The 20,847-nt window shown below is 44.5% G+C and overlaps 1 protein-coding gene across 1 annotated transcript; it reads left to right on the plus strand.

The window, feature by feature from the left end:
* The first annotated feature begins 681 nt into the window (after positions 1-681).
* LOC117398718 (ephrin type-B receptor 1) lies at positions 682-20,634 on the plus strand. The gene is made up of 15 exons (XM_059015961.1): positions 682-830; positions 5,961-6,022; positions 6,831-7,473; positions 8,554-8,709; positions 9,244-9,564; positions 10,035-10,194; positions 10,468-10,562; positions 11,499-11,594; positions 12,899-12,979; positions 14,066-14,158; positions 14,406-14,527; positions 15,106-15,215; positions 15,569-15,728; positions 16,084-16,220; positions 18,526-20,634. Exons 1-15 carry the CDS (start codon positions 737-739, stop codon positions 18,821-18,823), a joined length of 2,628 nt encoding a protein of 875 aa, XP_058871944.1. The 5' UTR covers positions 682-736; the 3' UTR covers positions 18,824-20,634.
* Positions 20,635-20,847: the final 213 nt, after the last annotated feature.

Raw genomic sequence — 20,847 nt, forward strand, 5'->3', positions numbered from 1 at the left:
CCACTTTATGAAGCAAAATGTGTTCATTCTACAGGGTGATGCAAAACCTTTGGCCATAGCTGTACTATTTCAGCAATAATACTGTGCAGGATCCACCACTGCAGACGCCAGAGCGTTTTGCAATGGGTGGTTTAACAGCATTCTCCAAGTTGGGGATACAGACAGGTGTGTCTTTGAGCTGTCTGAATACGCACACCTCCACACACACACACTGTACAGCTGCTTCTTCACTAAAGTATGCACTTTTAAAAGCTTCCCTGTCTCTCCATTCCCCTCACAGACCGAGGGAGTCGCTATCAGAGGAGGAAACACTGGCTGCTGCTTTGCTAAAAAAAAAAAAGTAAAGAGTACAAGCCTAGAAAAAGTGAAGCTCTATATTCTAAAAGAACCTGTTCTATAAAATGAACAGAGTGCAATCCAGCCTGTGAGGCTAGAGAGAGAGAGAGAGAGAGAGAGAGAGAGAGAGAGAGAGAGAGAGGGGGAGAGAGAGAGGGAGAGAGAGGGAGAGAGAGAGAGAGAGAGGGAGAGAGAGGGAGAGAGAGAGAGAGAGAGAGAGAGAGGGAGAGAGAGGGAGGGAGGGAGAGAGAGAGAGAGAGAGAGAGAGAGAGAGAGGGAGGGAGAGGGAGAGGGAGAGGGGGTGTAGCCATGTCAACCCTGTCAGCCCTGCCCTCTTTGCTGGAATACAATCAATCTGCAATGCTTCCAGCTCAGTAGCAGCAGACTGCGAGCTGGAGAGATGGGACTGAAGAAGCTCCTTGGCTACCTGCTGCCAGTCACCCTGTGGGTCTTGGGAGTGCGAGAGACCTGGGGTCAGATACAGCCCTCTGAAGGTAAGAGACCTGGGGTCAGACACAGCCCTCTGAAGGTAAGAGACCTGGGGTCAGACACAGCCCTCTGAAGGTAAGATACCTGAGGTCAGTCACAGCCCTCTGAAGAGACCTGGGGTCAGACACAGCCCTCTGAAGAGACCTGGGGTCAGACACAGCCCTCTGAAGAGACCTGGGGTCAGACACAGCCCTCTGAAGAGACCTGGGGTCAGACACAGCCCTCTGAAGAGACCTGAGGTCAGACACAGCCCTCTGAAGAGACCTGGGGTCAGACACAGCCCTCTGAAGAGACCTGGGGTCAGACACAGCCCTCTGAAGAGACCTGGGGTCAGACACAGCCCTCTGAAGAGACCTGGGGTCAGACACAGCCCTCTGAAGAGACCTGGGGTCAGACACAGCCCTCTGAAGAGACCTGGGGTCAGATACAGCCCTCTGACGAGACCTGGGGTCAGTCACAGCTCTCTGAAGAGACTTGGGGTCAGTCACAGCCCTCTGAAGAGACTTGGGGTCAGACACAGCCCTCTGAAGAGACCTGGGGTCAGATACAGCCCTCTGAAGAGTATGTGGCAAGTATCTTGCCACATACTGTAAATCAGTTATTCTAATATGTCTTACCATGCTGCTAACACCTTATTTAACTAATGACATGCATTGAAGGTCTTAAGTAGCCCTTATCCAGCTGTCATGAAAATAATCACTGGGATTTCATTTTCTATGATATAATGGAATTTCACATTTCAATAGAGAATAACAGGAAATGCACAAAGTGAAACTAAAGAAGTGTGGGCAACAATGGAAAAACACATCGAATAGAATTATTATTATTATTATTATTATTATTATTATTATTATTATTATTATTATTATTATTATTATTATTTCTAATAGTAGTGGTATGTTTAATTACAGTTTGATTTTCATGAACAGTTTAATGCACACAACTTTTCATTTGGGTGGGTTGCAGTGCGCAGGTGTAGAGGTGATGCGGTGCTCAAGTAATGACAAGTAATAACAACGTTTTATTTGATCCTGTTTATAATCCAGGTCGTTATGATGTTTTTTGGTTCTCCTTTTGTTTCGCTCGCGACCATAACAAAGGAACAGATCGCTTAGCCACGCCCCCTTTTGTACCGTCAGTCACGCCCCCTTGGTTAGCGAGTGCAACCGTTTCTCCTCCAATCCACGGTTGCCACATCGCTTCCCTTCTGGGGCGATGACTTGGTGTACCGTAGCTCCGCCCCCTTTCTAGATGGCCGACTTCCACCTTTCCCTGGAATTAATTGTCGGGCCATCCAGTCCGGGGCACACTGTTCCCTTTACACAGCGCCCTCACAGGTCGGGAGGGAGATTTATAACCAAGATTCATTCCTTCTACGTCACAGTAATGAAAAGTATCCATGTTATTTTTTAATGTAAAATGTAATCCGTTGCCACATTTACCTGCATGAAAAAGCAACCATTACAGTTACAAGTTACTGAACAATGTAATCAGATTACAGTAACGGATTACATGCAACACTAATTATTACACAAATAAGCAGGAAGAAATTATTATTTTTTTTGTAGTTTATAATTTACAATTCCGATGGTGTGTGGTACACTTCCTGATGCGGCGACACTTGTTGAGGAGAGACAGGAACACGTTCTGAGAAGGGCAAGACGAAGAGACCCTGCATATTCAATCCCAGGGTTATCATCTCACTCCGCAGGTCATCCTAGACCTAATAGCTGAATTGAGGGATTAGCTAGACCCTAGCGTAAATCTAGGGACCGCTATCCCTGCACATGTGAAAGTGCTGTTTTTCTCTGCACTACTTAGACTGTGGTTCCTTGAGACCACAGTTGGAATGTCTGGAGGGAGAGCCCAATCCACCTTTTCCAGAGTGTGAGCCAAGAGGACTTTGCTGCCCTTCATCTGACATTTTTTTGCTTTGTATTTTCGTGCTCCACAAATGTGACACAGCGCCTGCTGCTCTCTGTACTCCTAACTCTGCAGTGAGACCGATGCGCTCATTGAGACCCTCATTGTCATAATTGCAGATCATTGTTTGTGTGTGTTGAGTAATTTGCATTGCTCTTAAGCCGACATAGGGCGCAGTGCAAAATAATTGCCTGGCTGCAATGCAATTTGAATTTTGCATCCAGAATTATTTGCACTGCACCTACCCCTAAATGTAAGTTTGAAAAGGTCACTGGAACGTTTCTCCTATACTGCTGGAGAACCAAAAGGACAAACAAACTTACGTCAAGACGTATTGCACAAAAATAAATTCTCCAAATTCTCTTTTTAACAAAATACAGAGAACTGCAGATATAGTTTGAACACTTGTAGCTCACAAAATAGTTCCACATGTGTTCTCCGCCAGTCACATCCATTCATTACACAGGTCTCAAATGTGCAGCTTTGAAAGGAGCAACTATTATAGCAAACATTTTCATATTGAAACATGAGCTCTGGTACTACACTAGGTTGAACAAATCTCTGTTACAAGCCATGCTTTTAGACTCTTTCAGTTCCTGGGTCATTAACCTGGAGGGTGGAATTGTCCCCACCCCTTCACTGGCTTGTCTGTCAATAACCAATCAGCTGCTTCCCCTGTTCAATGACATGCTGTCAGACAGTAACAAAGTTCAAACAGATAACCTGATGATAAGGCACAGAAACTGAGAGCTTCCTTTAACCTAACGCTGTACCAGAAATCATGTGAGCTATAACACGTGTTTCTTTCAAAACTGCACACTTGAGACCTGTGTAGCTAAGGGAAGACCAAAAGGGCTCAAATGTATGGAATTGTTTTGTTAGTTATGGGAATATGCACTCAGAATAATTTTGTCCTAAATGCAGTTAAGAAGAAACATTCTGGGGACTTTTTAAAATATTTTCTATACTTTCAGACAGGATGTTTAAGAAAGTAGACATGATCTATAACAGCAGTGCAAATGATGTTAATAACTATTTTTTGACAGCGCTTTGGGTGAAATCTTTCATTTCAGACGCATCTCATTTTGTTAGCAGAAACATTCAAGATCTAGATCTGATTCAAACAAGAAGGAAACAAGGCTCTGAGACATTCCTCAGGCAGTGAGAGAGGCAGGGATGGGTTGTACAGAGATGGGTTTTCATTTCCTCCTTCACTGCCCCCAACGGAAGTCCGGACATCAAGAACAGATGATTTCTGACTTTTGGTGCTTCCAGTTTGTATGCAGCTTCAGACTCTCTGTTTCAGTGCGTGTGACAGAGAGGACAGCCTGCGCTGTTCATGGAGCAGCATGACTGGAGGCAGGGAGCCCAGTGCCTGTACGATACACATGTTTGAAGTCTAGGTCAAACACAAATGCACTGTTTTGTTGTTCTCACGGAACAGCTTAATTCTCTGCCCGAAATTCCCTGGGTCGTCCCGGTTCTGAGAAAGGTGTCCCGGGATTTCAATATGCCTTCCCGGGACACTGAAAGATCCTGGTTTTTAATCTTATCCAGTTTTTAATCTTATCCCATGTTTAATCTATCTAAATCAACAGCACCACAATGCCAGCACGGTTAGCTGAGCACAGGTTAAATAAATCAAGGTGATATTACTGCAATAGACTATGGTCAGTACTATAATAGTAATATTATCTATGTTATCTATTGGATGAGTGTAGAATTTCTAGAGAGTTTCAAATTTTAGCATCCTTCTGTTCAGATGCCCTGGTATTTTGTACCTTAGGCTTAGGGTTAGGGTTAGTGTTAGGGTTAGTGATAGGGTTAGTGTTAGTGTTAGGGTTATGGTTAGTGTTAGGGTTAGTGTTAGGGTTAGTGATAGGGTTAGTGTTATGGTTATGGTTAGTGTTAGGGTTATGGTTATGGTTAGTGTTAGGGTTAGGGTTAGGGTTAGGGTTAGGGTTAGGGTTAGGGTTAGGGTTATGGTTAGTGTTAGGGTTAGGGTTAGGGTTAGGGTTAGATCATGCAAAAAAAAATAGACATTAAGTACATTGTAACTATGCATAATAACATTGTAATTATGTGTAAGTACACATGTATTTACTAAATAAGTACTATGTAAATACACAGTGATTAGAGACACTTAACAGAAAGAGTACCCTCCACATTGTTTCTGAAGTGTTGGAGTGTGTCTTGTTATAATTACTCAAACAGTGTGTGTCGAGGGGCTCCGAGTCTTGAGTAGATGTAATGTTAGGAAGTTGGATTGTGATCTGCTCAGAGCAGCTGTGGAAGTATTTATGGATCACAATCAGAACTGTTTCCTCACAAGACATTTGTTTACTTGAAGTTTATCTCAAACCCCACTAGATAACCACAGGACCCACCCTGATACAATCTGAGTTTGGGAGGATTGGGGGAATTTGCCGTCTTTTTCTGAGTTTCCTTCATTTTGGTGCACAGATGCACTGATGAGTCACTTTGGTTTATATTAGGGATCAGAGGAAGTTAGTTTCTGCTGAGAGATGAGAAGATATCACAGGGCACAGGGGATTGCATAACCGACCATCTGAATCAGAGTGCTAAAAATATGCAGAAACTCACAACAGACAACTCACTTAGTCACTGACCCTCTCCCTCCTGGTCAGTTTGCTCTCCCCTAAACTGCATGGTAGGATGTGTATATATATATATACATACGTGTATATATAGACATGTTTCGGCATGTTTAACATGCTTTTGTCAAGCATGTTCATATGTGGGAAGCACAGAAATGCATTCCTGTAATGGATACCTGTCTGCATCATAAGGCTCTCTTATCTGCAAGTTTTATAAACAAAACACAGACCTTTTTTTCAAGCTAAATTGTAGAAAAATACCCTGGAAAAAAAGCCATGGAAACCAAGGATTGACTGGAAACAACCAGCTTCATATCAACAAGAGACTCATTCAGAGAGGCTTTTTAGAAAAGAGTAAGACAATAAAAATATCAGAAACTTTAATCCTCACAAAGCCATGTTTGTATTCAGCGGGAGAAACAAGGTCTTGGGGAAAAACAAAACAGACATTTCTCTATTTTTAGAAACAAAATATCTGACAAAGGTCAAAAATACATCACAGTATATTGTGACCAATGTCCAGAAGTCGTTGTCCGGGGTGATACAGTTTGAAAAGGGGTTCAATTATTTTTCTTTACTTTTTTGTTCTTCCAGTGGAACTCCTGAACACCCTGAAAGAGACGAAACTGGAGTGGATCCCAGCGAAGGAAAAGACAGTGAGTTGTTTTGTAATGTGCACCCCATTTATCAATCTTCTTGTTGGGGCGCCTCTTTCAGTGCTAGGTCAGGGCAGGCCGAAGCTGGCCCTTCCACTCCTGGTCTTTGTTCCAACCTTATTCTATATAGTTTAATTGAACCAAGTAAACCTCCACCCAGACCCTGAAATAGATCATGATATCATTTTAGGTGTTAAACACGGAGTGGAATGGAGTGGAATGGAGTGGAATGGACCTCCAGGACCGTGATTGGACACCTCATGCCTGTTAAACCTTTCTTTTATTGATTGTAGGCTTTCTGCATCATCAGTGTGAGACTAAAGGAACAGAGTGAGGCTAATATGATTATTAGTCTCACCTTTAACGCCTGTAAAAAAAATAGTCATCTTTAATAGATATTTCTATGAACCCTGCTGAGCTCAAACGTTTTCAAAATAAGTTTCAAGGATTACAAAACAAGAATTGGAAACTATATGTCATAAATGATACCCGGCTTCTTTCTTTATCCTTAACCAATCAGCTGCTTCCTCTGTTGACTGACATGCTTTCAGCCGGTAACATGACCCAGGGTACATTGCTGGGGTGCAATGACCCAGGGAAAAAGGACATAGAAACTGAGAACTTCCTTTAACCTAAAGCAGTACCAGAGATCTGGTTTAAAACAAAAGCCACATGTGTATTATAACAAGTGTTTCTTTCAAAACTGCACATTTATCTCATGCAGTCAATGGAAGTGCAAAACAGGTACGATTTACAGAATTGTTTTCTTAACTACAATTATTTTACGTGACTGTCTGTCTGATTTCAGTGGAACTTGAACTCACTTCCCTTTGAGCTGGACACTCCTCACCCAGTCTACCAAGCTTGCAGCTACGACAAAAGAAACACCTACAAGCTGCTGTGGACCAACTGGATTGCACGAGGAGACGCCAATCACCTGTTTGTGGATCTGGGATTCGCTCAAGAGGAGTGTGACAGAGAAGAGCCCGCCTGCCAGCTAGAAGTCTACTTACTGGAATCAGAGGAGCCTTTATCACGAAGACAGCTCAGCTTCTACCAAGCCTCCGAGCCCATCCAAGTGAACTCCACAAAGCATTTCCACCACGATTCAAGCCCTCAGACGAAAGCAGAGAGCACAAACTCAGTCTCTGCTTTAGACTTGGGCCTCCTCTCTCAATCCGGGTTCCACCTGGGCTTCGGTTATTCCGGCCCCTGCATCTTCCTCTCCAGGGTCAGGGTGTATTTCAGGAAATGCCCAGGCTTTTCTGAGGGCCGGGCCGATTTCCCTGGTGCGGCTGGGGGGGCCGGCCAGATAAGGGGGGCCTGCGTTGAGAATTCCATTGAAGTGTCTCCCCCACTCAGGGAGTGCGGTGCAGACGGGATTTGGGGGGACTTGGAGGGGCAGTGTGTGTGTGACAGAGGATACCAAGAAACTGGGCATCACTGCAAAGGTAAGGGTTGTCTAAAGCAATACCTGCGCAGAGGGGACTAAAGGGGACCTCTCTATAGCATTGGCTCTTTTAGTCAGCACATCCTGGGGACTTTTTAGAAAGGTTTAAAGCACCCCTCAATAGAGCTCTCAAACAGGTCTTCGTTCTACAGCTGATAGAACACTCTGCCCAGTGGAATGTAGCGCCTCCTAGGGTTTGCAGGAAGCGATGCAGGGCCCAAATCAGTAGCCTAACTACGACACTACCAGCAGAATTAAATACATGATCAACACACCCAGCTAAGTCACAGTGGTGAATAACTGGGGTATAATCAGTAGACAAAAGACACACAGGCAAGAATAAAAAGCCACATTGTTTATTAAGAACATAGACACTGAAGGTAGGGATCAATCCAGGTAGGATTGCAGTGTTTATATAATCAGCTGATTACTACAACCAATCAGCAGCAGCTTCAGGAAATCCAGCAGTGTGGCCGTGTGCTGTCCTGGATATACAATACAACAGACTACCCAGCAAAAGAGTGTCCTACAGAAAAAGAAACCCCGGAAAACAAAAACCACAACAGTAATACTGAAAAAACAGAAACGAAAATACATCATATGAACTGCGAGAAGAATGCATTAGATAAAATAACTAGGCTGATCCCAGGACTCAATGAGCTATGAGGACAGGTTAAAAGAATGAAATCTCTTCAACTTAGAAAAAGAAGGGAAACAGGGGACTTGATTGAAATCTTTAAAATCATAAATGGTCTAGATAAAGTCAACCCAAGACACGACTTCAAACTCAGCACAGAGAGAACAAGCGGGCATGAATGGAAGGTAGGAAGCACTTTGCGACACAGAGAGTTACAAATGCATGGAACAGCCTATCGGGTGATGTAGTAGGATCTAAAACACTGGGAACATTTTAAAAAAATAACACTTGATTCTGTCCTATTAAATTAGGTCCCCCTTTGAAATCTTAGTTAATATATTGTGTGGGGGGGCCTCTCTTATTATACAGAAATAATTTTGAATGGCGGATCAACGTACACAATTTCAAATCTTGAATTCTCTCATTTTCCGCTCCCCTCTCTAGCCTGTAGGATTGGATACTACAAGCCGGCCAATCGCAGTGAGGGGTGTCAGCAGTGTCCGCCCAATAGCAAGACAGAGGCAGAGGGAGCAGAGTCGTGCCAGTGCATGATGGGATACTTCCGGTTGGACAGTGATCCAGTGGAGCTGGGCTGCACCAGTATGTACAGAGTCCCTGCCAGCATATAATACACCTCCACTGTCACACTGCAAAAAACAAACCCAGTGAAACCACTAGGCAGTATTAAAGGCAGAATGAGCAGCGTGTACAAATTGAAATGATTCTCTCAATCATGCATTGTATTTCCTGTTCTTATTTAGTTTTATCATCACGTCCTTCTTTTTTTAAAACGTTCAGCAGGGTTCATGGCAATGTCTGTTAAAGACCATGACAAGATGCTTCTAGTTAGTTCCACACATTTTGTTGCGTCGCCAGTGTGAGACTAAAGATAAAAGCCTTGGCAGGCGCCACTGCAGAAACATGCTGAAAACGAAGAACAATTGTCCCACACAGTCATTCTGCATTGAGAGTAAATTGAGAATATTTTGTGGTACCGCTGCTTTTTGTGGGATGGCTTGTGCATTAAAATCTTTTTGCATAGTTCCAAGGCTGGTGACATCATGATTTTCTTTCCTTGCTCCATGGTTGATTATTCACATGATTGAATTGGTATTTCTGAACTCCCCCCAACAGAGCCCCCCTCTGCCCCCCAGAACCTCACATTCTCTCTCCACCAGTCCTCGGTGACTCTGTCCTGGGACCCCCCTGGTGATCTGGGGGGCCGGGGCGATGTCCAGTATGCAGTGGGGTGCTGGGAGAGGGCAGGAAGTAAGGACTGGGAGCGCTGTGGAGATACTGTCCACTACCCACGGACTAGCAGACTGACCAACACCACGGTCACTGTGACCGGCCTGCAGGGGGCGCTCCAGTACCGGTTCCATGTCGAAGCCAGCAACGCGGTGTCGGCAACCAGCGGAGCAGCTCGGGCTACCAGTGCAGTCAGCATCACCAAGTGTGAGCCCTTCTTCACAGTATTGTATCCACATGTCCGTTGTTTTCTATTGTCTTCTGTCTCTGTGATGATCGCCTCTTTTTCTCTCCCCTTTTCTCTTTTCTCCTTTCTATCCCCCTTTCTCTCTATATGACTCCCTCTTTCCTCTTCTCCTGCTAGCCTCGCTCCCCCTCTTCCTTCTTCTTTTTCTTCTTTCACATTCATCTATATTCTATAGTCCCTCCCTCTTTCCTTTCTCCTCTCTTTCCCCATTCTGTTTCCCCCTTTCTCTCTCCTCCTCCCCATTCTCCATCCCCTTCTCTTGTCCCCTCTTCTCTATCTCTCTTCACCCCTTTCTTTAGCTCTCTTTCTCCCTATTCTCCTGTCCGCCCCTCAGTGTAGGTCATGGTTACTTTCTCATGTTTCTTGATGTTACAGCCCTGCCAGGGGGGTGACTCAGTGTTTTTAAAGGTTTGTGAATTTCTTTTCCCAGGGGAACCCCAGCCTCCCCTGATCACCACCCTCCCTGTGTCTGAGAAGCCGAGCTCAGTGCAGCACTATGTGGTGCTGGGGGCAGCACTAGGGGTCGCTGTGCTCATCGCTCTCATTGTTATAGTGCTGATTGCCACGCGGAACAAATACAAAAAACTAGCGTGAGTTCAGATTACTTCCATTAGCAAAGAGGCAGCAATTTTAAAGTGTCAGAGTGTTTAATAGTAACAAATTAACTTTACCCTCTCCTCCCTCCCCCTATCTCTGCTCTACCCATTCTCCTTCCCTCTCTCCCCTCTCTCCTCTGTCTCCCCCTCTATCCTCCACTCCCCCCTCTCCTCTCCTCCTCTCCCCCCTCCTCTTACCCACTTTCCCCCCTCTCTCCCCTCTCACACCCCCCCTCTCCTCTCTCACACCCCCTCTCTCCTCTCCAGTAGAGAACAGGAGGTGGAGTTGCTGCCCGTCAATTCTGGCCGAACCTACAAGCGACAGACTGAGGAGGTGACGTCTGTATCAGAGGGGGTGACCTGTGAGTGTGAACCATATTGACCACTGATCACCTTCTCTCTCTCTCCCCTCGTTTTCTCCTCTTCCCTTCTCCCTCTCACCCTCCACCATCTACCCTCTCCTTCTCTCTCCCCCTCCACCCTCTACTTTCTCCCCCTTATTCCTCTCTCCTTTCTCTGTCCCCTCTTTCCTGTCTCTCTTCCCCTCTTTCCTGTCTCTCTCACCTCTTTCCTGTTTCTTATCCTCCCCTCCTCTTTCCTTCTTCCCTTGCTCTCTCCATCTGATCCCTAATAGGAATTGTTTTGAAAATAGTTTGGAATTCTTCACACTTGAGTGGGAGGGGCTTCAGTACAAGGAAGTACAGCAGATGATACGATTTGAGAAATAGCAACGTCTGGCTGTCCTCAGAGCTCATTGTACTTTAATAGATGTTGTTTCCAAATATCACAGTGAATGTGCAATTCAGTAGCCATCTATCTGTGTTCTGATTTGCGACATTTCCTTTTCATTTTACATAGGGCACTGTTTACCCATGGTGCAGCATGCTTAGAAAAGTTTGAGTTTTAACTGGAGCCACAATATCAGAAGTACTCAGTCTCTTCTTCTCCCCCTCTCCTCCCTCTCTCAGGGCAGTGTCTGGGGGTCAGTATCAGGTACTCAGTCTCTTCCTCTTCCCCTCTCCCCCCTCTCTCAGGGCAGTGTCTGGGGGTCAGTATCAGGTACTCAGTCTCTTCCTCTCCCCCTCTCCCCCGTCTCTCAGGGCAGTGTCTGGGGGTCAGTATCAGGTACTCAGTCTCTTCCTCTCCCCCTCTCCCCCGTCTCTCAGGGCAGTGTCTGGGGGTCAGTATCAGGTACTCAGTCTCTTCCTCTCCCCCTCTCCCCCCTCTCTCAGGGCAGTGTCTGGGGGTCAGTATCAGGTACTCAGTCTCTTTCTCTCCCCCTCTCCCCCCTCTCTCAGGGCAGCTTCTGGAGGTCAGTGAGCAGTTGAAGTCCAGTCTGAAGGATGTCCTGGTGGAACGCAGTGAGCTGAGTCTGGGTCGGGACTTGGGTTCAGGTGAGTCTCTCCTCAGAGATAATAACCGCAGTGTCTTAATAACCCAAGTGTTAGGAACTCATATTCACAAAGCTGGTTTAATTTAGCTTGGCCAAAAGTTTTGCATCCTCCTCTATAGAAAGAACTAGTTTTGCTTCATAAAGTCGAATGAAATCTGCTTAATAATGTTACGTTAACATGTTGAATTACAGCTTTGTAGCTTTCAGAATCTAACATGAAATACTGTACAATGATTATGGCTTTTGCGATATCATTTTGTAATTTCCTTGATTACATGATGTTAAATAAAATATCTAAATTACGTTCTAATATATATTTTTTTAATTATGTCTTAATCCTAAAATTCTAGGTGATGCAAAACCTTTGTCCAGAGCTGTATACTTCAAGTTCTCTTGAATGAGTTTTGTTTTTTATTTTGTAACATAACAGGTTTTTTTTCTGCTTTCAAAAATGAATTAAAGAATATCCTGTTATCTTGAAGCAATATGTACTATATCAAATTCTGAATAGTTAAAATAAGCAAAGGAACCCACTGGGTCTGTGTCTCACTGGGTCTGTGTCTCACTGGGATTTGTGTCTCACTGGGGTCTGTGTCTCACTGGGATCTGTGTTATTATTATTATTATTTTATTATTATTATTATTATTTATTTTTTTAGCAGACGCCCTTATCCAGGGCGACTTACAATTGTTACAAGTTATCACATTATTTTTTACATACAAGTACCCATTTATACAGTTGGGTTTTTACTGGAGCAATCTAGGTAAAGTACCTTGCTCAAGGGTACAGCAGCAGTGTCCCTCAGCTGGGATTGAACCCACGACCCTCCGGTCAAGAGTCCAGAGCCCTAACCACTACTCCACACTGCTGCTGTGTCTCACTGGGTATTATTATTATTATTATTATTATTTATTTCTTAGCAGACGCCCTTATCCAGAGCGACTTACAATTGTTACAAGATATCACATTATTTTTACATACAATTACATTATTTTTTTTTTTTTTTTTTACATACAATTACCCATTTATACAGTTGGGTTTTTACTGGAGCAATCTAGGTAAAGTACCTTGCTCAAGGGTACAGCAGCAGTGTCCCTCACTGGGGATTGAACCCACAACCCTCTGGTCAAGAGTCCAGAGCCCTAACCACTACTCCACACTGCTGCCCTGGGTATGTGTCTCACTGGGTTTGTGTCTCACTAGGGTCTGTGTCTCACTGGGGTCTGTGTCTCACTGGGTATGTGTCTCACTGGGTTTGTGTCTCACTGGGGTCTGTGTCTCACTGGGCTCTCTCTTTCCTGCAGGGGAGTTCGGTGCCGTGTATGAGGGTTACTTCAGACCAACGGACGGGCCAGAGATCAAAGTGGCGGTGAAAACGATGAGAGGTGTGTAACACGGAAACATACCCCCCTTAGTTTGAAGCAGCCCATAGTTAACAAACATGGGGCACAACAATTTAGAGTGTCCATTTACTTCCCCCCCAAGTTTTCTCCTCAATTTAAAAAGCCCAACTCCGCTCCCTCACCACAGCAACTCCCCACAACAGCTCAGGAGAACTGAAGGTCAGCGGTGTCCTCCGATCCCCAAGCCAACCGCCTCTTTACACCCCGGAGCTCCACAGCGGCTGTGAGCTACTGCCCCCTGGAGGACACACCCTGCAGGTGTTTGAGCTCACCTGGCCAGTAGGGGCCGCTGCAGAGCGGTGAGGCAAAACAGTCCCTGTTGGTATTGCCTCCCTAACCCAGCACCAGAGTCAATGCTCCCTGTGGAATCCCCAGCGAAGATCGCCAAGTTGGCACAGCCAGGAACCTGCACCCCACTGACTGTATGACTCACCTTCCACACCATGTGGTCGTGTCTTTACCAGGGGATATCCTTGGGAACCCCTGTGCTCCCCTGACTGTATGACTCACCTTCCACACCACGCGGTCGTGTCTTTACCAGGTGCTAACTTTAAGCCTTCTTATTTTCAACATACATTTTTTCTGGGGCTCACAAAACAATAAATAATAAATTACTCACCTTTTAGTGTAAAATATTTATTTTTGAGTTGACTCAAGTTTATTGTAACATCATGGGACCTGTTAACTGTGCACCAGGCTGCAGGGGCTTTGCTGCTCAATGCCATCATTTTCAATTCATTCTTTGCTTCTGACCAGCAGCTGACCAAACGCAACCGGGATATCCAAGCGCAATCACAGCAAATGAAACGGGTGTCAATCATACCTGACGCTTTCCTATTGTTGGCTTTGGATCCCAGTATCTCCGCCCCACTCAATCACAGCTCAGCTCAGCTGCTCAGAAACGACTCATGAACTGAAAGTGCTGAAACCTGTTGTATCATTAACAGGGTTCATGGGGTTCCAATGAAGAACCCCAGTCAAACACTCTGAAAGGTGTAGTAAAGGAGGAAGCCCAATCATAACTACGAGCAGTACTGTATGTAAGAGGCTGTCTGTCTGTCATTGTAGTGGGGCTCTACAGTCAAGAGGACCTGGAGTCTTTCCTGAAGGAAGCAGAGATCATGCAGAACTTCAACCACACCAACGTCGTCCGACTGTTAGGTAAAAAGCAAGCGAGTATGTGAGCAGGGCAGCGCAGGGCAGGGCAGGGCAGGGCAGGGCAGAGCTGGGCTGGGCTGGTCAGGAAGAAGAAGATGATCACAATCCAAGAAGAAGCTGTATTCAGGCCTGTCTGTGCTGCTGTTCAGTTTATCGCTGTGAGATCAGAGCAGGAAGGAGACTTTAGAAAGTGAACCAGTTCAAAGTGTTGTGGCTCCTGTGCTGGTGAAGTGACCGCTCTGTCCTGTAGGGGTCGCTCTGGAGTCCAACCCTGAGTCACGCATCCCCTCGCCGATGGTCATCCTGCCCTTCATGAAGCACGGAGACCTACGGAGATTCCTATTGGCTACACGGCACGGAGAGATCCCCATGGTGAGACTGTAATCAGATTGTAATCAGACTGTAATCAGATTGTAATCAGACTGTAATCAGATTGTAATCAGACTGTAATCAGATTGTAATCAGACTGTAATCAGATTGTAATCAGACTGTAATCAGATTGTAATCAGACTGTAATCAGATTGTAATCAAACTGTAATCAAACTGTAATAAGGCTGTGAATGGGAAGTCCACACGTTTATATCATCTGCAGCTTCTTAATGTTTTGTTTCTTACTTGTTTAATAACCAACAGGAGGAAACAGAATCTGGAGTTCTTGTTATAAGGGTTCTCTCTCTCTGCTCTCCTATCTTCCAGTGTGTTCCTCTCTCACTCTGCTCTCCTCTCTTCCAGTGTGTTCCTCTCTCACTCTGCTCTCCTCTCTTCCAGTGTGTTCCTCTCTCATTCTGCTCTCCTCTCTTCCAGTGTGTTCCTCTCTCTCTCTCTGCTCTCCTCTCTTCCAGTGTGTTCCTCTCTCATTCTGCTCTCCTCTCTTCCAGTGTGTTCCTCTCTCTCTCTGCTCTCCTCTCTTCCAGTGTGTTCCTCTCTCACTCTGCTCTCCTCTCTTCCAGTTTGTTCCCTCTCAGACTCTGCTGCGCTTCATGATTCACATCTCCTCCGGGATGCAGTACCTCAGTAGCAGAGGGTTTCTACACCGGGACCTGGCAGCACGCAACTGCATGTGAGTCCTGAACCCTTGAATGAACCCCTCCCTCTCCCCTCAACACCCTGGAGAGTGGGGATTGGGAGGAAAGAAGGGTAGTCTCTAGTAATTGGAGCTGAGAGACTGGGAGGGAAGCAGTGTGGCCTATTCTTGAGAGCTGAGAGACTGGGAGGGAGGGAGGGAAGAAGTGTAGCTCTAGTGGTTAGAGCTGAGGGACTGGGAGGGAGGCAGTGTGGCTATAGTGGTTAGAGCTCAGGGACTGGGAGGGACGCAGTGTGGCTATAGTGGTTTCAGCTGAGAGACTGGGAGAAAGTGTGGCTCTTTCTTGAGACCTGAGTGTCTTTATTAACATGTCCCTTGTCTCCGGGCAGGCTGGGAGATGATCTCAGGGTCTGTGTGGCTGACTTCGGCCTCTCTAAGAAGATCTACAGCAGCAACTACTACAGACAGAAGGTGGCGATCCGGATGCCTGTCAAGTGGATGGCAATCGAGAGCATGGCAGAGTCTGTCTACACAAGCAAGAGCGACGTGGTGAGGAGAAAGAGAGGCAGTGAGGAGAAAGAGAGGCAGTGAGGCACTAAGAGAGCAGATAGACCGCAGGCTAATCCAATCACTTCTCATGGAGACTGAACTACTCCCTCCCTCACTCCCTAAGAGAAAGGGTGCTCCCTCCAGTCCAGGGCAGGCTTGAGGCATGGAGACTGAACAGCTCTCTCCCCCCCTCACACCACTAAGAGAAAGGGTGCTTCCTCCAGTCCAGCGCAGGCTTGAGGCATGGAGACTGAACTGCTCCCTCCCTCACCCCCTAAGAGAAAGGGTGCTCCCTCCTGTCCAGTGCAGGCTTGAGGCATGGCGAGTGAACATCTCTCTCCTCTGCTGGTTTCAGTGGTCCTTCGGGGTGACGATGTGGGAGATCGTGTCTCGTGGCCGTAGCCCTTACCCTGGAGTTCAGAACCACGAGATGTTTGAGTTCCTCGAAGCAGGGAATAGACTGAAGCAGCCGACCGACTGTGACCCCAAGCTGTGAGTAGAACATCCTTCTGTATCACTGTGCACAGTTACAAAGAGGACCCGATTCTGGGGAGGGCTCCTCCCTTCACAGGTGAATATGTCAAACAAACCACACTGATGGACAGGAAGTTCAGGGTTAGGTTTTTTGTCTCTGAAATTTTAAAGACTTCATTTGTCTCCATGTGAGTGACCTAGATAAAAAAAGTATTTTAACAAAAAAATAAATAAAAATAAATAAAAAAATAATATATATACTTTTCTTTGAATAATGCATTGTTCTTGATATATCGTTGATGGTTACGGCTTTATTTTTTTTACGGTAAAAAATGTCTTATTTCACAGTCTAAAAATGGGTATTGCAAGATATTTAATGATTAAACATAATATTTATTAAAGCAGAACAAATATATAAATTTCTCTAGAGTAATTAGACAACAAATGTTCTTAAATATTTAAATGCTTACCTCAAAAACAATAAATGCTAAATTTTAGACTATTATTTTGAATTTTATGTCCATCTTTTAAAGACATTCTGTTTTCACGATCAGTGAATTATCAAACAAAATAAAAACATAAATACATGTAAAAATAACAACAGATATGTGAAATGTTCTCTCTGTACTGAACAGATCAATCTTAATATATGTATATTTACGCTATTCTTTCAGAAACTGGAATTTCCATGGGGAACTCCATAGTACACAGCACTTACTGGTGATCATTACCAGTTCAATATTTTGAAAACATTGTTTATTGTTATTTTTATCCTGTTCTACCCTACAGATGAACCAAATTTCCTTGAAAAGAATAGTTTTGCTTTTATTCAAACTTTATTTTGAGGGTACAGTTAGTGCTTGACCAGCATGTAGTACAGTATGTTCTCCACTAGAGGGCTCTACACCCAAGGTAATACGTTTGTGTTTGAAAACGGCCCGTGAACCTCACTGGGCCTCTTTGATCATTCTCAGCATGTAAGCTCTTGAAAAAAAGCAAGTGAAGATCAGAGAGACTGCTGTTAACCAGCAAGGAAATGTATAAAGCCTTGGTTTGCATTCCTTCAAAGAAAGGGTGGTGCTAATATTAGTGGTGCTGATAAGAGGTAAAGGGATGGACTGTAAAGCATTGGTTAGATCTCCTTTATAAGGAGGCCAGGGATATTGTTGATAAAGCTTACAAATGAATTTGAGCGTATCATTGCAGTTACTCCACACTTTGCATCTCATTGCAGTTACTCCACACTGTGCATCTCATTGCAGTTACTCCACACTTTGCATCTCATTGCAGTTACTCCACACTGTGCATCTCATTGCAGTTACTCCACACTGTGCATCTCATTACAGTTACTCCACACTGTGCATCTCATTGCAGTTACTCTACACTGTGCATCTCATTGCAGTTACTCTACACTGTGCATCTCATTGCAGTTACTCCACACTGTGCATCTCATTACAGTTACTCCACACTGTGCATCTCATTGCAGTTAAAACAATTTAAAAGGTCTGATTAAGCAAACTATCAGTTCAATTAAAGGTCTAGTTCAGTAATTGAGAACTCGGAATGAAACGCAGCAGACACAAGGGGTCCCCGGGACCAGGGTTGGGAAGCACTGATTTTATTTACCTCCTTTGGAACAAAGTCCTGCAATGGTATGACCTGGAAGTGCCAGGGTTGCCTTCCCCTGGGCTAGATCACCCAGAGATCCAGCGCCACCTAGCGATCTGCCACTTTCCTGTAGTTTTGCTGCTGTGCACTAGATGGTGCTGGCGCGTACTAATTTTAACATACTGGCTGTTCTGGCTTGCAATACATAATGACAGGAGCCATTCAGCCCATCAAAGCTCCCTGATTCCGAGCATCTGATTGATCTCAGAACCTTGTCAAGTCAGGTCATAAAGGATCCCAGTGATTCTGCCTCAACAACATGACAAGGTAGCCCATTCTGTCACCTCACCACTCTCTGTGTGAAGAAGTGTCTCCTTCCCTCTGTCTTAAGTCATTTCATTTCCAACTCCGCTGGTCCTGGTTTCTGAGCTGCGCTTAAAGTATTGGTCAAATTAAAAATACACGCAAAAATCTATGGCAGGCAACTAGAACTGAAGAGCAGCTCCTGAACTCCTAGTCAAAGCAGCACAGACTGAGCAAGAAACACAAAAGCATTCATTTCAGTAACTGCAAAAAGAACCTCTCAGAATGACTGCAAACATCACAAATCAAACGCAGGCTCAATCTGCCAAAGTGTGTTTAAATCAGTAAGTGTCAGCGCCCTCTAGTGTCCAGCAGTGTATTGCAATCCCTTTAACATCTCCTCCCCTCTCAGGTACCAGCTGATGACTGAGTGCTGGAGCCCAGACCCTTCGGACAGACCCAGCTTCTCAGAGCTCGAGGGCAGCCTGAAGGAGCTCCTGGCCTCCCTGCCTCCTCTCCATGCCAAGGAGGAGGCCCAGTACATCAACCAGGGCCTGGAACTCGCGGTGCAGGGACTGGGGCTAGACGAGGACAAAGCCCAGGGCAACCTGTACCTGCCCAACCCCACCACAGCACCCCTAGAGGACAACACGGCTTCCTGCAGCTCACAGGACGAAGAGGGATATCAGGTCTTCAGCAAGTTTCAGTGAATAGTAGCAATTTCCCTTACATGAATACAAGACCCCTTATCTCAGTTTTTACCATTTTTTTATCGAAACAGTCCCGGGTTTTACAAAAGCTATAGGTCGTTATTTAGCAATTCTAAACATATTTTACACCTGAAACAGAGAGACCGCCCGATATTAACACATATTATCAAACATTCTCGCGACACCCAACTGTATAAAACACAGTCTAGATCAGCCAAGGTAGCAGTCTAATGACAAGCTACTGTGAATCTTCTTTCCTTTTGCTTTGCTGGTAATACACAGACTATGCACTAGATGGTGCTGGTGCTTACTGATATAAAGACACTTGGGCAGATCTCCCCTACACATGTCTATGGCAGACACCTAGAGCTGAAGAGCAGCTCCTGAACGTTCACTGTGGCCTGTGACAAGGTGAAATTATTGAAAGCCATCAGTGGTTTATGGAGTGTGTTACAACATTTGACCAGAAGGTGGAGCTGCTGTCTAAGGAAGCTTTTGATTAAGTTGCAAAAGGCTGTTGATTTGCATTCAGAAAGCCGAGATATGTCTCACACAGTTCTACAGCTATGGACTGGCATCCTTTAAGCCCCGACTTGACAAAGTTTTGAGAACCAGCCAGCACTGATGGGCTGAACGGCCTCCTTTCTTATGGTCTTCTGGTCTGAATACAATTTCTCACTTCTTTATTCAGAGTTTTGTAACTTCAACAGTAAAACTCATTTTTTTCTGTGCTATGGTACTAACACACATTTCAATAAACATAATATAGGATATTATAGTTATTACTGAAATATTGTGTTTAATTCAATTTTTGATGTATATAGGGCAGCAGTGGTTAGGGGCTCTGGACTCTTGACCGGAGGGTTGTGGGTTCAATCCCAGGTGGGGGGACACTGCTGCTGTACCCTTGAGCAAGGTACTTTACCTAGATTGCTCCAGTAAAAACCCAACTGTATAAATGGGTAATTGTATGTAAAAATAATGTGATATCTTGTAACAATTGTAAGTCGCCCTGGATAAGGGTGTCTGCTAAGAAATAAATAATAATTATAATAATAACACAAGCTAGATCAGCACAGTAACGGCTTAGAAAAGAGCTGCCCCATCTAGTGAATCTAGTTTGTTTTGCTGTCTATGTTGAATACCTGAGATGCAAAGCCTGTTCACTAGATGGCGCTGTATCCCCCCCACTATACAGACACTGATATAGCCTGTGTTATACGTGCCCATAGTGAAAGATAATGGGGAGTTTCCATGTGTGTTCTAATTTTAATGGAGACATTGTGCTCGAGCCAAATGAAAAATGGCCCTATTCATTCGGGTTTGCATTGTCTCACTTTATTTTAGTTTAGTTTAATTCAGTTATTCGTGTTTTACGTTATGCTCACGAGTAAATGAGATTTACACTATCCCTCTCTGTGGCCACAAACCTGATCTTCTCGCCCAAACGTGCCACTTCACATGTAAATAACCACACATGGAAGCTCCCTCAATGACAACTATGCTTGGAGAGCTGCTTCTAAACAGAGTAAACACAATTTTGAGAAATTGCAGTAAGAAACACTCAGAGTCATTAACAATGTAAACAGTGTGCAATTTAAAACTACTTTATAATTCTAAATTTTAAAAGATATTAAAGATCATTTACTAAAATCATAACTTTTAATAATGTCAGCAACTAATGTTAAAAACTGTACAAATATGGATTTTACTAATTTACTATATAAAACTTTTTTTTAGTATGTTTGTAAATACAGTATCAATTTATATTTATATTGCAAGTTGAATAAAATGTGTTTTTTGAAGATGAATGATTCTTTTATTTTTAGGATGTATACATATAAAAATGCCAAGCTTGTTTTAAATGAATGCCACACGTGATATTTCTTTCATGTATCTGTAATCCTCTTATACGATTGCATTAGTAACATTATTTAGCACATGCTATTAAGAGTATGAAGTCTGGGAATACACAGAGGTGTCCGTCTGTCCGTTTGTATTGCCACACATCCGTCTGTCGGTAT

Source organism: Acipenser ruthenus, chromosome 51 (assembly GCF_902713425.1).
Source record: "Acipenser ruthenus chromosome 51, fAciRut3.2 maternal haplotype, whole genome shotgun sequence".
NCBI classification, from domain to species: domain Eukaryota; kingdom Metazoa; phylum Chordata; class Actinopteri; order Acipenseriformes; family Acipenseridae; genus Acipenser; species Acipenser ruthenus.